The 19,179-nt window shown below is 38.4% G+C and overlaps 1 protein-coding gene across 1 annotated transcript; it reads left to right on the forward strand.

Annotated features, from left to right (window-relative positions):
* The first annotated feature begins 2,816 nt into the window (after window positions 1-2,816).
* On the forward strand, window positions 2,817-16,858 carry tmem38b (transmembrane protein 38B). Its single transcript, XM_059358274.1, has 6 exons — window positions 2,817-3,235; window positions 11,993-12,149; window positions 12,540-12,724; window positions 12,809-12,896; window positions 14,261-14,378; window positions 15,913-16,858. The coding sequence occupies exons 1-6, from the start codon at window positions 3,112-3,114 to the stop codon at window positions 16,204-16,206; spliced, it is 966 nt and encodes a 321-aa protein (XP_059214257.1). The 5' UTR covers window positions 2,817-3,111; the 3' UTR covers window positions 16,207-16,858.
* Window positions 16,859-19,179: the final 2,321 nt, after the last annotated feature.

The following is a 19,179-nucleotide window of genomic DNA, read 5'->3' on the forward strand; positions in this document are numbered from 1 at the left end:
ATTGACAAGCGCTGAGCCTTGACCCTGAAGGACCCTCGGCCCTATAATATATTTATGGAAGGTGTCACACAATATAGCTGGGCGATATCTAAAAAGCAGGCTCCAGTAATAATGTACAGCTTTCAGTGACGTCATATTGTACCAGTCAGAGGTTTCAACAAGCTGATACACATCACCGCTCTCTGCCAGCTACCAACACAAATACAGGAGTGGTCTCTGGTGGAGTTTCACATACGTGGTTACATCATCGCCCGGCGATGTTAAGTATTGTGCTTTGTCAATGTTATCAGTCCAAGATCATCGTGGCTTTGGAATCATCTCATCTCCAAAAGGTAGTTTCCATTACGAAATAACAAGTCATACAATGGCTTAAAGGTCACAAAAACATGGTCCAAACCTCAGTTCAGCCCAAAGTCGGATGACTAATCAACTTTTCATCCACTATATTTCTTTTTGACAGTCCTCTGCATGCATTCACCTACTGATTTATCTTTTTTAATAATAGAACATGAAATATTACTGATTATTAGACTGTTGCTGTTGATGGATGGGTATGTTTCAGTAAGATTTTATCTGAGCAGATGTCAGCATAGTAATGTAAGTAATTGATGGCTGACTGCTGCCACCCAGTGGCCATCACCACACACTACAGCTCTTAAAATATAAAAAGAGATTACTGTGGATTTCAAACTGTGGATCATAAATTAGTTGGGTGCTCTTGGAAAAGTCGTAAAAAAAAAACCCAAGATAAACAGGGAGAAAATCCAGGCACTTCAGAATATAAAAAAACTTATCAACGAGGAAGGTAATATCATAAAAAGCCTTGATTGTAGGAGGTAAATCATTCAAATTGAAAAAACAAAACAAAAAAACAACCACTGTATGTCTTTGTCAGGGCTTTTAATAAACATCTGCACAGTACCAACTTCCAATGTGAGGCCATCACCTACTCCGGATAATAACATGACAGGTGAAACAAACAAAAATTATTAAAACATGAAATAACATGAGATAAGATTAGACAGAAAATAAATCTACATCATAAATGGAAGATAGCTAACCATATATATGTTCTTAGTTAACGCCAGGATACTTGTTGTATTGATCATTGATATTTTCTTTTATTTCTTTGTGCCTGGATTGGGTTTCTGTTTAGCTCTTAAAAAACCTTTACACATTCCACTATTTTGACTCATATATAATTGACTAATAAACATTGACTTTATCTGATTCAGTTGTTATTAAAAGCCAAACAGTCAAAGGTGAAAAAAAATCACAAAGAAACGAAATAACATGGAGCCACCACCAGGTGTCATGCACATGCAGGCCAGAAAATGAGCTGATAACTTGCATGGATAAAGACTGGTGTTGAATGCACCAAAAAATTAAAATTAAAATTAAAAAATCAGCTTTTTAGTGTGTTTTTTGTGTGCAGTACAACCAACCTCGCAACTTCTGTAAATATATCACGGTTTGCTATGAAACCACTGTTTTGAATTTGTTTAGTGTACTTATATCTGATATTGCTGAAACATGTACAGTGATAAACTGATGTTTATAACTGGTTGTATCAACAAAGTTCCCATGTGCTATCAAACAAAGCAAAAATGTCTCTCAGTGTGAGACAACACACTAGGTGGTGACTACCATATATTTTGTTTTTAGTCATAAATACACTGTAAAAAAAATGTACGCGGAAAAACTGCTAAACCAGGACAGTAAAAGACCGTAAAATGATAAATTACTTAATTCAGTTTCAGTAACAATGAAACACTGTAAATGTATATATCAGCCAAAACAGTGTTTTTTTTTTACAGTTTTGTTTTTTGAAAAATACATTACTCCACTGTAAAATACACTGTAATATGTATTTAATGTAATATATATACAAGCCACCACTGTAATTTTTGCATTTATCTTTTGTGAAAACAACAACAACATTTTCTCACTGTGAAATGTTCTAAACACCATATCTCTAACAAAAATATATTGTAATATTTAATGGTAAAATCTTTAATCTATGCATTTTTATTTATTTTATTGTCAATTATGACAAAACAGCATTTCTTTTGATGGAAAAAAAATATTTATACAGTAAAAAATGGAATAAAATTGCAATCTTAAATGTGAAATTAACAGTGCTAATATCATTTTACTGTAATATTACAAAAAGTTGCACCGTATTTATTACGGTAAAGTTCTGGCAACCACAGCTGCTGGTTTTTTTTACCGTAAAAACAACAGGGTTTTTTTTATTTACAATGTACATGCATTCCCTCACGTTTGCAGGTGAATGGTATTTCAAATACCATTTCAAGGCCCTCAGTACAACATTTGAGCATGAAATCTTAAAAGTGCAGTGTAAAAATGCACAAAATTACTTCTTGAATTTAATGTTGGTCTGCTGTTCTTGCACTGAAAAAAAAAAGAAATCAGTAAGTGTTTATTTTTTTATTTGCCTCAAACCTTTTGTATTCCTATTTATATTGTTATACATGCATTTGAGCATGAAATATGTTACGTTACTGCACTGTAAACATATTTAAAATTGCAGTTTTATCATACATGGTTAAGTGCACAGTCCTATATGTGGCCTTTTGGTAGAGTCGATGAAAAATTGTGTCCCCCTCCAGCATTTAAGTTGCCCATCTCTGGGTTAAACCATACTGATCCAGTGTGTTTACGTGTGTCATGTGTGTTAGCATCATCACCTCACAGCGCCACACTGTGACACGTGATTGGCTGGCCCGTGCTCGGCTCCTCCAATCAGAGAGCCGCTCTGGCTCCGCCCGCCACATCACTAGCATGGCGGAACACGGAGCAGGAATTCCGGCTATGCGCCGCTGACAGCGTCGTCGATGTAGTAACACCATGATGACCATCCCCTGGCGTATCAGATCTGTTGCCCGGCGATGAGCAGCGATCAACTAACCAGCTGTGAGCAACTTGGCAGCAGTTTATCCGCAGACACACACAGCTGTTTGGGCCAGGCGGTGGATCATGAAGCCCTGATGCTCTGAGTTGGACCGGTGCCCTTTTCTCCACTCGAACTCCTCTCCGGGATTAAGCAGACTAGCTTCCTCTTGCTGAAGAGTTTTCACAGATAGGATCATGGATTTGTTCGGGGTGCTTCACTTGGACGAGCTGTCCCACGGACTGGCAAACTTGCCCATGTTTCCATACTTTGACATGGCGCACTATATCGTGTCGATCATGTCCCTGAGGGAGCAGCCAGGTAAGTGGCTGACGCGAAGTTAAAGCGGATGATCACTGACACTTACAGCTGTCACCAAGTTTATGCAAGTTATTTTATTTGTTTGCGAATTGTAGAAATGTAGAAAATTGCAACTGTGGCCTGGAAAAACTTCTTCTTTGGACCGTAAACTATCCTGGTATTTCACGCACTCCAGCAAAATGTCACGCAGGAACAACAAGAGGATGTTGTGTTGTAACTTAACTCTCATTGCACAAACACTCACTATTGCACATCCCGGAGCTATTCTTCATGTCTTATCTCACAGGTGTTTTATTCCATTATTAGTTGTTTTCATGTTTTTTTCCCATTCAATTTGTTCCTAATAATTTTATATTAATGTTTTTTGTTTTAATAAACATACTAATATAGGCTAATCAAAATGACCCAGTTGCACCAATCCACTTTTAATAGATGAAAATATTTATTTAGTCCCAGTTTGCTTGAGATTAATCAAAATATGGTGGATAGGTTTGTAAATAATAACGTGGATTGTACTTTGGGATAAAATGCGCAATTTGTATTAAAGAAAGTAGATATTTTAATTTGTTAAGATTTACTGTAAACAACTTACTGTTGCTAATTTACTGTAATTTTTCTAAAATGTTAATTACATTAATTACATAACTGAGCCTTATGTTATTATGCATTATTTATTGTATTAACAGTTATCACCATCTTGGTAAGGAGGGTAAATGTAGTTGAAATGAAGACTGTGTAATAAAATGCAATTAAAAAGCATCACAAACTCCTCCAGAGTTATCATAAAGTTGAAGCAACACCACAAAAATAGTTTCAACAAAAAGAGATCATTATAATCTTAATAAACAATGAATATATATGATGATATGATGATTAAAAGTATAGTTTATTATTGTTATGATATTATATACCGGTATGTTTGGTTATATTTAAACATAAAAATGTGTCTTAATAGGAGTGTAAGAAAATATTGATACACTTGAGTATTGCAATATTGTGTTTTATGATACAGCATCGTTTTAAAAACACTATCAACATCTATGTACAGGGACTAAGATAGATACATATGCAAATCCAACTTTTCAGATTTTGCATCATGATACGTATCGTTCATTGCTAACACACAACCCCAGCAGATAATGAGGCACTTTGGTATCCTATCTTAATGAGATAAATGATTCAAAAATAATCTAACTTTTAAACACGACATTGAGCCGCAGCTGATTGTATCAGCTCAGACCAAAGGCAGACACTCAGCCAACAGTGACAGTTATGTCACTGAGATAATGTCTGCAGGAACAGGTGGACTTTAACTTTCCACACACACAAACACACAAGAACACACACTCACAGTCCATTGTAGTCCCGCTGCTGTAAATCAGCAGTACGTCTATTTTGGAACTTGCCTTGCAAAGAATCTGAGCTCCTGCGACCTTTAACCCTTCGTCCTCTACTACTATCTATCACTCTGTAGCTGGGAGAAAGATACACAGAGAGAGAGCTACAGCAAAACACAGGCCTAAATCTCAGGATCATTTCAAAAGAAACTCAATGAAACCAGAAAAAAAGACACTTGGGGAGCCAGCTCCAGTTCCGCTTTTCCCCAAAAAGGAAAGGAATGCCATGACACACTTAACCCTCCACTTATTTTCTTCTTCCTGTGTGAAATCTTTCCTTCCTGCTCTGCAGTGTCTGAGAGTTTAGTGCTGCTGAAACTTCTCCAACACCTTCAAAGATTAGTGCTTTTATAATTAAGAATTAAACACAAAAGCTAATAGGTTTTCCACGAAGCTTGCCACTTCTCCTCCCATGTTAACGAGACACTGTCACTGCAGTTTACTGTGGAGTTATTTAAAGCAGATGTGTAAACATTGCTGTGACTGGATTGTACAGGACGCAGGAGAACAGGGACGGTTGAGTGTCAATCAGTTGCCCTGTCTTTAAGGCCAAATTATGCCAGAGTTATCTAGTTTAAGGAGAGAGGAGGGATGCCTTATTTACAGGCTTACATAATGTGTGTAATTTGACAGCTTGTGTCTTGCAACAAGCTGCAGCACAAGGCACAGTCCCTCTGTCTTTTCTTGCCTAGCTGCTGGAGAGTGAATGAAGCTGCCTTCAAGTGCAGTTGGAAATGTCAATATTATAAAAACGCACTGATGGAAAACAATAATTGGGAAATAAAGAATCTGCTTGTGCTACACTGGGGGGTTGAAGTTTGCAACATGATGTCACACAAAGGGTTATTTTAGTGACAATTTCCCAGCCGCCACACAACCTGGAGCGAATCACCCCACTGCCTGATCTCATGTGAACGCAGCCTAACTGTGTGTGGTGGGAGAGAGACTGTTCTGGTTAAGGCTTTAATTACTGTTTTCAATCAGGCTGCTGCAGCAATGACCAGTTTCTCAGATACAGTAAGGCATTGTGTGCTCTGTCTCTACTGAATGGGCTTCATCACCACTATAGATATGGCTCACAGGCGGCCTGTAAAGCGGCGACCTCTAGTGCTGTATTACAGGGTGGTGGATGGCCCCTCATGAGTGAAATGAAACATCAATTCATGAGTCTATTTTTAAGTGTCCAGACATGCATACATTGAGTAACATAAGGTATTTAATCCAGACTATCGTTTTTTATCCGAAACTTAACCACATAGTTTTATCAAGTAATATTTGAGGTATATAATCCCAAACCATTATTTATTTATTTATTCATTCATTCATTATCCTTAACTGCTTATCCAAACTCGATCCCAGCTGGGATTGGGCACGAAAATGGAGCTGATACATAGAGACAGACAACCATTCACACGCTCATTCACTCCTACGGGCATTTTAGAGTCACCAATTAAACCTCAGCTGCGTGTCTTTGGACGGTGGAAGCTGGAGGACCTGGAGAGAATGCATGCTGACACGGGGAGCCAAACCATTATCTTTTCCCTAAACATAGTTTCAGCAGCTAAACCTTTCAAAACTGAAAGTGAATCCTTATTTAATTAATATTTTTAAGCACACAGTTACAATCAACAGCAGTCAAACAACTTCTGCATTAGTATTCATTACATAAAAACACTTGTTACATTACATCCTGCTGATACATTTCCCTTAGTTTTCCCTTCTTTGTTCTGAAAGAAACGTGACTGGTCATTTATTGGGCTGATAACAGCGTCTCTGCACATACTAGTAGGCGGAGCAGGCCCCTAACTGTATGCATGAGGCAGATAACAACTGTTAACAGACATTTAATGGGCTAATAACGTTTAAAATAGTTGGACTTTTGTGCATGTAAATAAACTCATGCATTAAATATGTATGTGTGTGTGTGTGTATATATATATATATATATATATATATGTGTGTGTGTATAAGAATATGAATATAAGACACCTTTGCTTTAGGCATGCACAATATGTTTCTTATAACTGATAATTACCTGCCTCATATGGCTTTTAATCATGTATTTAAAAAAATATTTTTTCAAAGAAGTCACCCGTAGTTTATCCATTTGTAAAAATAAGAACGTCAAAGATGGTGACAACTGACATCACTATTGTTAACACAACAAAAACAGTTCTGACAAAAACTTTTCAAACGTTTTTTTTTCTTGCAAAAACTTCACAAACATACTTTGGCTTTTATAGAGTATTTTACCTAATTATACTTTGACTCAATCTGTCGAATCAGACATGTCAATGTGATAAATACTCAATCCGAGAACAAAGGCTTTTATAAAGCAGAAAGCCAAAGATTGCTTAGTCTGCAGATAAACAGAATGATAAAACATATTATTAGAGACTGCTGGATAAGAAATGGAAAAGGGTTTGGGGCAGCTATGCTTCGTCAATGAAAGCAATTTAGTTTTGTATTAGCAACTTAATTTATCAGTTATAATGTCATTACCAGAATAATACATACTCATATATATTCTCCATTATAAGCTGTCTGATGTATATCGTGCATCTTTACTTTGCCCTCATTTGAAATTACTTCACAGGCCGATCTCAGATTACAACAACTGAGTTTGTTTATGGCTCTGAAGAGAGAGAAAGAGAGAGAGAGAGAGAGAGATTTCCAAAAAGGGAACAGTCTTTGGTTTGTTTTTGTAGAGATGACAGATGAGGCACAGCAGGAGTACACTCTCTATCTTCACATTAGAGACACACAAAGAGAAAAAGACCAGTGAGGAAGAAACAGACAAAAAGAGGAATTGAAAATACAACCAGTCTGACATGTCGCAGCTGCAGTGTACCTGGCCTGTATTCCTCAAATTTGACTTGTAAATGTGTTTCCTTCAAATGCAAAACAGGAAATAGGATCTTGATTTGGTAAAGGGGTGTTTGTTCTCCAGCATGTCAGAATAGTCCAAGCAGTGTGTTATATTTCAGCATAAAATGTAAGCAAAGCATATTTTTTTTTTACTATCTGGAAAGCAACTCTTGCATATGTGCTATATTCAGATTACACTGTGCATAAGTTACCACCTCTTTAGTGAAACGGGGGGTGCGTTCTAACACACAGACTACCATAATTATTAGAGTGCAAGGAGAAGATTAATACACAGTATGTCAAATGCAGAATGCCAAAAATACAAGGATGGCCTACTGCATCTGGTCACATTTTTTGCAATATGCAAGCTATTATGGAGCCAATGTGAGCAAGAGGATCGAAGGTCAATATTATGGGCAAGTGCTTTGAATACTGCATGCAACAATACTCACTTAGTAGAGGTGTGGGGAAATGTGCATAGAAAATAACACAATCCATTACGTCCTTCATTTGCAAAGACTTGAGGCCATACTATGTTATGGAAAAAAAGGGTTTTAGCTACATGCTTATGATACTGGAAATCCGTTGCAACGTTATTTCACGGACACAGCTGTATGAAGCTATACAGAGCAGTGAAGCTTAACATTGAGGAAAGTTTGAGAAAATGCTGCAATTGTTGTTGTCCATACCTGTTTGATATCATTTAAGTTAAATTTGACTGAATACTATTTTGGTCAGTAAGAGAAGAAAAAGTGACTTTTCTCTTATTTGACAAAACAGTTCTTGATTTAATTGAATTTCGTGGACACAAAATGCAGTTAAACAGTTAAATCCCAATATATTGTATCGCAATACTCAACTTATCGCAAAATGCTTAAAATTGCAATCATAATAATTTGCGACTCAAGTATCGGGTTAAATCGTATCGTTGGGCCTCTGCTGATTCCCACCTCTATTACTTAGTTACTACTTAAAAAGTATGCAATTTGGAACAAAACAATCATATGTTAAAGTTGGTGCCAGTTGGGCTGAGACACTGGCTGAAGCAATTTGTTTTGCCCTGGAATTAACAGTGATGACAAAGCGACACTGTTTACTATGTAAGCAATGTGCTGCACATGTTGAACTGTGTTTAACTTCTGTGAGACAATAAGGACAGATACTGAGCATTTATGTCTCATGCAGGCTCTCACAGAAGGAAAGGATGTTTATGTGTGACAATCAGGGTCCCAGACTGTTAGCATATTTTAAACCACTCTTTCCTGTCTGACATTTGGGTGCATTTATTTTTTTCAAACTCCCCCCTCTTCTCACTGTGGTAGCTAGTTTTCAACCACAACAGTTCATTGCTTCAGACTTTAGATCTAGTTGTGTCTCTACACACACAAAAAACCCAGCTCAAATCTGTTACCAGTGACACGTCACCATGCTTTTCATGCTGCAGTTATGCACAATTCCCTCTTTGAGCTGAAGAATTATTGTACTTCATGTGACTCACCATCAATAATTCCAGTTATCTCTGGTGTGCAGCAGGGATGTGTGGGAGAGTTGAATTTTAAGTTTTCTTCAGTATCAGTTTAATCCAGTCATAGTTCTCTGTACATCTATGGCTACATGGCAGATAGGAACTGTTGATAGCTATTTGTGATACTTTAAATGATGCTATTTGCCAAAATGAAAATAAATAAAGCATTAAAAAGCCTTAAGCTGTAGCCCAACTTCATGACAACAGTCTGCTTCCTGTTTATAGGAGGGACTTTTATGATTGACTTTTTTCAAGATTTTTTTCACATTACTGAGGCTCACAATGTCCCTTTGACATGTTTTTTTATATTCCTGAAACACTGACACTCCTCTGTCCATTGATTTTTGTACACCTATCCTATCTGTTTCACTTAATTTCACTTCAATGTGATAAAATGAGTCAGTGCTATTATAGATGTTGTGGGTATTTAAGCTTACCATAAGTAGGTAAAGTTAGCTCCACCCCAGTGAGCTATAACAGTAAAACAATGCTTACATGTTGTTGAATCAGAATTATTCTAATAATGTTGGATAAAATCATGTATCAGCAACAAAGGACAGTTTACTGCAGTACTTTTACTTAAGAATGATTTTGGATGCAGGTATTTTACTTATATTAGCATTTTAAGTTATTGTAAGGGTACTTTTTAAGTATTTCACAGTGATGTATCAATTTTATTTTTGCACCAAAACCACTTTAAAATAAAACTATAGTACTATATACAAAATATATGAAAAGGGGCAGAGCCGCCTCTTTTTTCTTAAGGAAGCTCAGATCTCTTGACATCTGCAGTAAGATGCTGCAGATGTTTTATCAGTCTGTGGTGGCAAGTGTGTTGTTTTATGCTGCAGTCTGCTGGGGAGGCAGCATCAGACACAGAGATGCAAGGCGGTTGGACAGACTGATCAAAAGAGAGAGATGCACTGTCAAGATGTTCGAGGCCATCTTGAAATACTCGGACCATCCGCTACACAAAACCTTTATGGACCAAAAAAACAGCAGTGGACAGCTCCTCTCTCTCTGTTTCAGGACGGAGAGATTTAAAAGATCCTTCGGTCCTACAGCCATCAGACTGTCTCATTCTTCCAGAGATACCAGACTAACTGAATTTCTCCTCGGGGATAAATAAAGTAATTTTGATTTGATTTGATTGAGTAATTTTGATTGATTGATATAAACTATATGATTTTTCTCATTTAGAAACTTAAAAACTAGATCACAACTTTGTGCACTTTTCTTTTTAAAAAAGTGGTAAATTAAACTGATTCTCGATTTTTTCCATGTTCAGTGACTGAGAGCAAAGTTACAAGGTGAGCAGAGCAGACTGAGTCCACCGGGAGTCTGCACAGGAGGCAGATAGAGCTATAAATCCTCCTGGTTTACCGATCTCTCTCCAGGAGTCTATAATCTGTCTGTAATCCTCAGATTACCAGTTTGGTCCTGTGTGCGGTCATAGTGACTCGGGGCAGGTGGCTCAGGGTTGACTGAGCACTACCTGCCTGAGGTTAAGTGAAGCATGCATGTCTTAGTGGACATCGGCAGCATTAATGTTGGCAGAGTCGGTCGGTCTGAGATAGTATCAGAACATCTCTGTAAAGGCAGATTTGAAGTTCTATAAAAGGTTTACAAAATCCCAGTGTAACTGTGTCAACAAAACCTGTTTTGACACAAATAACAATCACAATAAATCTTCCTTTCATAGTGAAGATTTACAGTAAGAACATCCTGTACTGTAATGACAGTGTTCTTTTTAAACAGGGCGGAAACACACAGGGAGCATTGAGCAGACGATGGTTATCTGCAGTGCACTGATACGGTTTGTAACTGTAAATGTTCTTCCTCTGCTCTGCACTTTGAACTGCACGCCCAGGAGCAAATCATGCAACTCTGCTTGACAAACATCTTTCTGTTTGTTCCCTGTAAACATATCAGTATTTGTTCCTCGAACTAGTTAATATTTATACAGTTTCAGGGATTGACAGCGGCATGCATGAGACAGGGAAAAGACCAAAGTATCAAACTCCACAAGTTGAATTGGTCTTTACAACAATACTGTCGACCAGGCAAATGACCTCTTAATCTAGACTTAATATTTGTTTAGTTTTTTTTTACTGTTATTATGTAAATCCCTTTATCACACTTAAGACTGTTTAATGTTTATTATGGTAAGAATTCAACAATATGATTGACTACATTAACATGCACAATTATGTGCAAGTATTATGCAGATATGACAGTATTATGAATTTGCTGCAGGTCCTGTAAAAAGCACATTCTGTTAGGATATTAGGAATTAGGCTTTATTCCAAATGATGTTTTATTTTAAGTGTTATATTCTGATTAGGTGTGTGGGGTATGTTGATAATATTCTGGTTTTTGGAGCATTCTATATGGACGTGTATACAGTGCATTTGGAATATGCGTCTCAATGGGGTTTTTTTTAAGTCGTCTGTCTGTTTATGGTGAGCTTTGTGCGTTGCTGGGGTTACTGTGCACAAACCAAAGAGCCAACAGTTTGTAATCTGAGATGCATGTCCGAGAGACAAGCCCACATTTCTGGTTGGAGGGAGAAACACACCTTCATTTACACATTATAAAAGACTCTGATATCAACCGGTTTTTGGATATAAATAAACACTGAATGAATGAAAGAGATAAGCTGTGTTTGCACAGTTGAAAACAAGTTCACTACTGATGTAAAACTTTGAAAAAAATCATATTTTGCACAGTTGCATGTAAATGGGAATACTTAAATTCTAAGCTTAGTAGAAATATAGTGTTTTTAGGGGAAATAAGGGCCAAACCAGAATATTTGTGCGTGTAGTCAGTGATTGCAGGGTGTTCCCAGGCCTTTACAGATCTTTCTGGCCTTATACATTTTATAGAAAATGTACCACATAAAGGGGACTCAAAGGAAAACCACATGCCAGTGATCCTCCTGATAATAGTACCTTTGTTCTTGTTCAGGTGCCCTTCAGGTGTCCAGAGTCAGCCCCTTAGCCTGCTGGTTCAGCTCCATGCTCTTCTGTTTTGGCGGAGCTGTGCTGTCTGCCATCATGCTGGCCGAGCCGGTTGTTGCACCTTTGTCCAACAGCACCAGTGTTCTGATTGCTTCGATAATCTGGTAAATATCTTGAGGCTGAAACACATATTACACAGATTGAGAAAAAGGATTAAAGAGAGTCCCTCTGCAACTCTGAATAAAAACTTCTCTTGTGAAGAACTGCTTAATTATTGTAAAGGGAGCATGAAATGTGGGGGACACTGAATGAAACAGAGAGGTTATTGTAAAGTTCTCATATCTTAACATGAAGCCTTTGGTGCCCTCTACCGGTGGCACATATAATGACACCCTCCTGAGAAAAATACACAGCGCCCTCTGCTGTTGAAGTCAGGTACTTGACCAAGACTGTCAGGTGACACTGTCAAAATGCTTATGAACACATAGTTTACACACAGCATGTAAATGTGTGTGTGCGTGCAGTCTTTATTTGAGCCATATGTGTCTCTGCAGGTACCTAGTGTTCTACTGTCCCATGGACCTGGTGTACTGTTGTGCTGCCCTGCTGCCTCTCAGGCTGCTGCTGTCAGGGATGAAGGAGGTGACCAGGACGTGGAAGGTGCTCGGAGGGGTCACCCAGGCACACGGCAAATACAAGGATAGTCTGCTGGTTATGATTGCCATTGGGTGGGCTAAAGGTCAGTAGCTGCTGCTCCTGCATGCCAAGGGATTTTTAAATAGATCACAGTATATGTATATGATTCTCTTTCTATCCCCACTAGGTGCTGGAGGAGGTCTGATAAGTAATTTTGAGCAGCTTGTTCGAGGCGTATGGAAACCAGAGACTAATGAGCTCCTCAAGATGTCTTAGTAAGTCTTCTACAGGACTCTATTGATGTTAAATTAGTGATTTCTCTGTGTTCAATTGTGTGAACAAGAGTGTACTGTGATGATTGAGTGTAATGTGAAATTTAAAAGAATAGTGACAATAGTTTGGGAAAAAAGGCTGATTTATGTAATGGCCACATGTTGAAGTGTGATGTGTCTGGCACATAACCCCTCATGTCAAACTTCAATGTTTCACCATCAACATATAACAGATTGATAATTAAGTTTCAGAGTTTTGTTTGTCTTGGACAGGGCCAGGATTTCCCCTGCTAAATTAAAATAAACTGCTGGCCTCTTGGTTGCACCTTTATATACCTTACAGACACAACAGTGGTATCAATAGTCTCATCTACCTCTTGGCAAGATAGTGAATAAGAGTATTTCCCAAATATGAAACTACTTTTGTTTGTCAAATCCAATATACCCTCTACTTTTAACTCTATGTTTGGTTTCCACCAAGGGAATGTCTGACTGTTTAGCTGCAAAATGCTTCATAATGTTCACCTGCTCGTTGCTAGTTTAGTCTGTGTGGTGTTAAGTGCAGAGTAAGTAGAGTGGGTTTCTAAAGCTTTGTTGTCTGAAGGGTGTGAATATTGCACTGATAAAAGCAGCAACAATCTACAAGAAGAGTAAAGTTGTGGCTCAGAAACCCAACTACACATAGTTATACTCAAATCTGGGGACATGCTACAACTTGTACCCATGCATGTATAAAAATCTTATCAAACATGTTCCCTTTGTTAACTTAACCCTCTTGGTACTAAAACCAAGTTTGAAAAGCATTTTTTTTAAATTACACCATTTATCACAGTCAGAAACTTTAAAAAACAAAAACAAAAAAAACCCAGACATTATAGTCAAATTCTCAACTTTCCAGCAACCCTTGATGGATCTTGTGTGAAGAATGAATCTGTCAGGAAGCAAAATTGAATCCTAAAATTGTGATATTTCATCAAAATCACTTTATTCTTCATGTCTTGGCATAAATAAACCATTTGTACTAAGACCAGACCCTGTACACCATGATTGTGCTGTTTCCATAGAGGTGCAGAGCTCATATACTGTATATTGCAGTGAAAACAAGGACACTGTGATTAAAATATGACAGGAGCAAAAACACGCCCAGAAACAGCTTGGGGTTCAGGGGGTTAATGCAGCCTTAATACATGATTTTGAGTTATTTACTCAGTGAGGCCCTGTACATCTACAGTGATGATGTGTGCTTCCAGTTTAGTTCATTTTTGTGTCATAATTCAAGCACATAATTCATAAGACATTATGTTATCAACCTCACATTTTCATGATTCCTACCATATATTATATCATAACTGCTCTTGTCTGTTCAGCCCCACTAAGATCACGCTGATCGGGGCGGTGCTGTTTGCTCTGCAGCAGACCCACTACCTTCCTCTCCAGAAGCACCACCTGATGCTCGTCTACACCGTCTTCATCGTCGTCAACAAGGTCAGTATTTAGTGTAGCTTGTACCTGACATGTGACCTTGGGAATAAATACCAAAGGTTGTAGTGATTTTGATGCAGAACAGGAAAGTTTTTGCTTAGCAATTTAAAAGAAAACTATTTATTAGATTTCTTTGTTTATTATTTGATCTTAACTCAGGTATAACAGTTGTTGTTGCCGTGGTTCCCTCCAAATCCGTGGCGCCTTGTCTTCCAAATGACCTTTCTCCCTCTGCTTTTTTGAAGTTTTAGCTGCGGTGACTCACATTAGCTCGGTATTACCCGTAGGGCTGGGGCTTTTGCATCATTTTCATCAGCTTGCATCATCCTCTCTTCTCTTCTCTGGGAAACTTGTGCTCTTGACTGAGACACAGATAAATCTACCATGTCTTCTTTCAACTCTCGTTCTGTTAGCTCCCTCCGTCTCTGATCTGTCAAATTAACGCCGAGCCATTACATCAGATTTAAAGAGTTGTGTCCAAACCTGCTATTTATTATTTTGTGTTCCTGATGATGAAGATGTTATGTTCTCATCTACTAATGAGAAATAAATAATAATGTTGTCCATGTACTTGCACAAATAGCACAAGCATTTAGCATAACCATACATTTTCCAATGCCACCTTGTATTTGTAGACTTGACTCATCACATGATGTTAAATGAGGCCACTATTATGGTTGTTCATTTTTCTGACAACAGAAAAACAAGAATATGATAATCCAGCAATAATATTTTTTGGCCACTTGGGAAAAGAACCAGTTGTAAATGCAACACTGACACCTTATAAAGTTAATATGTCAAATGTGTTAGTAAAAAGTTGGCTATGTACACATCCAGCAGATACAGTGCAACATCAACATTCTTATGATGTTGTGTTTCTGACTGATATGTCCAATATTCCTACTCCTACTAAGGGGATGTCCAACTGTTTAGCTGCAAAATGCTCCATTCAACGTTCACCTGCTCGTTGCTAGTTTTGTCTGTGCGGTGTTAAGTGCACAGTAGGTAATGTAGAGTGGCTTTCTAAAGCTTTGTTTGTTTCTAAAGCTTACTTCTGGTAATAATGTACCAGAAGTGTAAATTCATGCCTCAGAAAACCAAAGCAATGAGCTGAAAACTCTTCAAAAGTTTCATGCTGTAAAAACTGAGATTCAGATCTCTTGTGAATTTTAAAGCCTACCTAGGTGCTCTATAAATACTGACAAGTTTTAAAATGCTCAACCCACAGATAAATGTACATATCCCGTATTCAGAAACTATTCATTGTTCAGAACTACTGATCAATCAGAGCAGCTCTAAAAGACAGGCGCAAAGACAAATTGTAATTTATGAACATTAAAGCATGTTAACATGTTCTCGTAGAAAACAAAAACAAAATATAAGTACAAGCCTGAAAATGACCATAATATGTCCCCTTAAAGCTCCACAAACCATAGTTTTGAAATTACAAATATTTTATGTCTAAACCTACAAAAAAACTTCTCCCTCTTTCCTCACATTTTGTTTATGTTTTGACACATTTATCTTCTTTTTCTAGTCAAGAATGATGCTGACTGGCTCCTCCACCTCACCATTTGCTAACATTGAGTCAGCTATCTACAAGACCCTCTTCACCGGTCACTCCCCGTACGCCGCCCTCACCGACGAGGTAAAGAAATCGTGCATCGATAATGGCGCAACCAACGGGTCAACCTCCGCAACCAAAGAGTCCGATGATAAGGGGGCAACGGGAAAGCACACTACGGGTTCTCCTGTCAAGGAAAAAAGTGTATCACTCAAAGCCAAAGAGGAGTCAGAGAATGCAGAGACAAACTGCAAGAAGACCAACTAGTCAGCCTCTGCCTCATAGCGCCTTTTCACCTCTAACCAGGGTTGTGGAGTCATTTCTGATTCAGATCGGTCACTTCAGGACTTTATGTGCTATTTCTCTGTTTAAGACTTTTCTTCCATCTTACACATTTCTTTCTCATTTCTCTCTTTCTCCAAATGCAATTTCAATCTGACTGCTGAAATAGAATGTCAATAAGAGCTGACTCCAACCAACCCTGCACCTTATTGTGGGATAATCACCCCGTCCTTAAAGTACTGTGATATTTATGCTGTCGGATGTGAACATCATACTATCCTCGGGCTGATTGCACACTTGCAGTACAATGTGTAGCTTAAATTTTAATATATATATTTATAATGGGTACAAGCTGTTGATAATTTTATCTCTGGGTTTCGGGAACAGTGCTGTGCACCTGCTGATCTATGAATGTCTATGTGTCTTTTTCTGCTTCGTGTAAATGCTATATTTCCTACTCTGAAATTGTTTGAATCATTTTTAAAAAAAGAGATTATATTCTATGACACTCAGATATTTTATTCTATTTATACTAAATAATTGCACTCTTGGATGTATAACAATTCAAAATGGAAGACATTTTTATTGTCTTCGGTTTCTTTGGGGATTGCTTTAAAAAGCATGAGAATAAACACTTTAAATGCACTAATAAATGTTTTGTGATTTCTAACCTCACCACTTTAGCAGAAAGATAAGTAAAGTTTTGTGACATATACCCAACTCAATATTACCTCACTTTCAAGGACCAAACGGATCATTAGTCAGATTTTTTAATGTGTAAGTCCCGGATAGAGAGCTTCTAATTAATACAGAATCAAACATCATGTAGCTGTCTTGGCACATTTGTTCGTAGTGTAATTTTTCAGATGTTAACTGATATCAGAATTAGCTGCTGGTAAGTTGATATAAAGCAGCACAGCGTCCAGAAGTAACCTCTATAGGCTGAAACATTGCGTCAGTATAACATCAGCACCTGATTGATACCTCCGCCTCTTTAAAAAGCTGCTGGAGAGAGATCCCCCAAATCCCCCCCAATTCTCATCTGTGTAACCTCAGACAGCAGAGAACCCCCCTGCGAATACAAATTAAGAACACAGGAGGGGGGGGGGTTCAAGAGAAAAGAGAAGACGCTCAAAGACGATCAAAAGCGATACTGGCTGAGATGATGTACCTGCCTTTCATATGCTTCAAGTCCACAGATGTCAGATGTATGCATGTCAGTTATGGGCTTGTATCTCAAAGTGTTTGCTGCAAAACTGCTTTGTGTTAGCATGCGTGTTGATCTTCCTGACTCTAAAGGTGAACTGTGTGACCTGAAAAAAATGAAAGGTGCGTTAATAAGCCGCTGTTTTCCTCCCATGACAAGAAGGCAGGTGACATGACGACAGCTCAGAGCCTGAAAGTTCCCAGACAATTCTCTTAATGAGGTCCAGACCTGTGTGACCCCCACCACAATTACTCACTGAACTGAGCAGCCCCCCCACCGCCGAGCTCCTGAGCCTTTCACCTGCTCTACGGCAAATCTCCTCAGCCTATTTTTTATCCCCGGACTCCTGTCTGTTTTCCAGCTGTCAGGTGCAGATTAATCCTTAAATAAACTGGCTTACATGCACAGATACAAATTATTCACACAACGCATGCACACATTCCTGTACGCTTGACTTTGAACCCTCAGTGGCGTCTGAGTAGAGGTCACGGATATAGCAAGGATGGGGCATATTGTGTCTCAGAAGTACCACATTTACCTCCTTTCAAACACACAACTCACGCACATAGATACACAATGCACGTATATACTGTATGCACACACATTCCTACACATATGACTTTGAACCCACAGTCTAAGTAGAGGTCAGGGACATACTGAGACCATGGCATACTACCCACAAACAAACCCACACCAAAGAGGGAGAGACACAAACACACACACTCAGGAGAAAGGCAGATGGATAAATACTGAGAGGCCATCGGGATACGTCTGACACCGACAGCTTGAATCTGTGACCTGTTTTGTTGATGCCCTTTTATTTTGTGTCTCATCATTTGACTTAAAGGATATATCCAGAAATATTTTTTCAAAACCAACAATGGATTGATCCCACCAGCAGGATCCTCCATTGCCTCCACAGAGCAAGTTATACTTTCAGTTCGGTTTCTTTGTCCATCAGAAGAACCCATTATATATTGGTACGGATCTGAATCATATGCAGATACACAGATAAGTTGTGAGAAAGGACACAGCCTTGGTGGAGGTCTGCATTCTCTGAGTGCCCTTCTAGTAACCATGAAAATGGTTGCTGGAGGTCATTCATTTAATTCATGTTTGAGGAATGTTTGCAACCAGCCATTACAAATTAAACTGTATGTGATCAGTTTTTAAAGGTTGTCATCTTTAGAATGAGCTTGAGGAAGTCAGAAATAGTTGCAAAATTGCACAGTCGGTCTGTCTTTTCATGGAATTATTTTCTACCTTGAATGAAAAAGAGTTTACCCCCATATTTTGGGGCAAAAATATTAGAAATTGTGACACTTTTTTGGGGAAAATCTGTATTATCTCAAAAACAAGCTTACAGAGATGGGAGTGGATCTTTCCTTCATCTCCTGGATCACAGATTACCTGACAGGAAGACCACAGTATGTCAGGTTGGGGAACTGTGTTTATTGGACATTAATGAGCAGCACAGGGGCTCCACAAGGCACTGTTCTGGCTCCATTCCTGTTCACACTGTACACAACAGACTTCAAATACAACTCTGAGTACTGCTAAATCCAGAAGTACTCCGACAACACTGCTATTGTGGCGTGTATCAGGAATGGACAGGAATTGGAATATAGGGATCTGATGAAAGCCTTCAGTGACTGGAGTCACAAGAACTATCTCCTACTGAACACCTCAAAGACTAAGGAAATGATCATTGATTTCCACAGGTTCAAGCCCCCTCCTCAGCCAGTGAATAC

The sequence above is a fragment of the Centropristis striata genome, chromosome 19 (assembly GCF_030273125.1).
Source record: "Centropristis striata isolate RG_2023a ecotype Rhode Island chromosome 19, C.striata_1.0, whole genome shotgun sequence".
Lineage (NCBI taxonomy): Eukaryota > Metazoa > Chordata > Actinopteri > Perciformes > Serranidae > Centropristis > Centropristis striata.

Excerpts from the sequence above, each read along its gene's own strand:
- tmem38b (XM_059358274.1), top strand. The coding sequence starts at position 3,112 with ATGGATTTGTTCGGGGTGCTTCACTTGGACGAGCTGTCCCACGGACTG. Across the intron at positions 3,236-11,992 it reads GTCCCTGAGGGAGCAGCCAG|GTGCCCTTCAGGTGTCCAGA; the intron begins GTAAGTGGCTGA and ends GTTCTTGTTCAG. Across the intron at positions 12,897-14,260 it reads GAGCTCCTCAAGATGTCTTA|CCCCACTAAGATCACGCTGA; the intron begins GTAAGTCTTCTA and ends TTGTCTGTTCAG.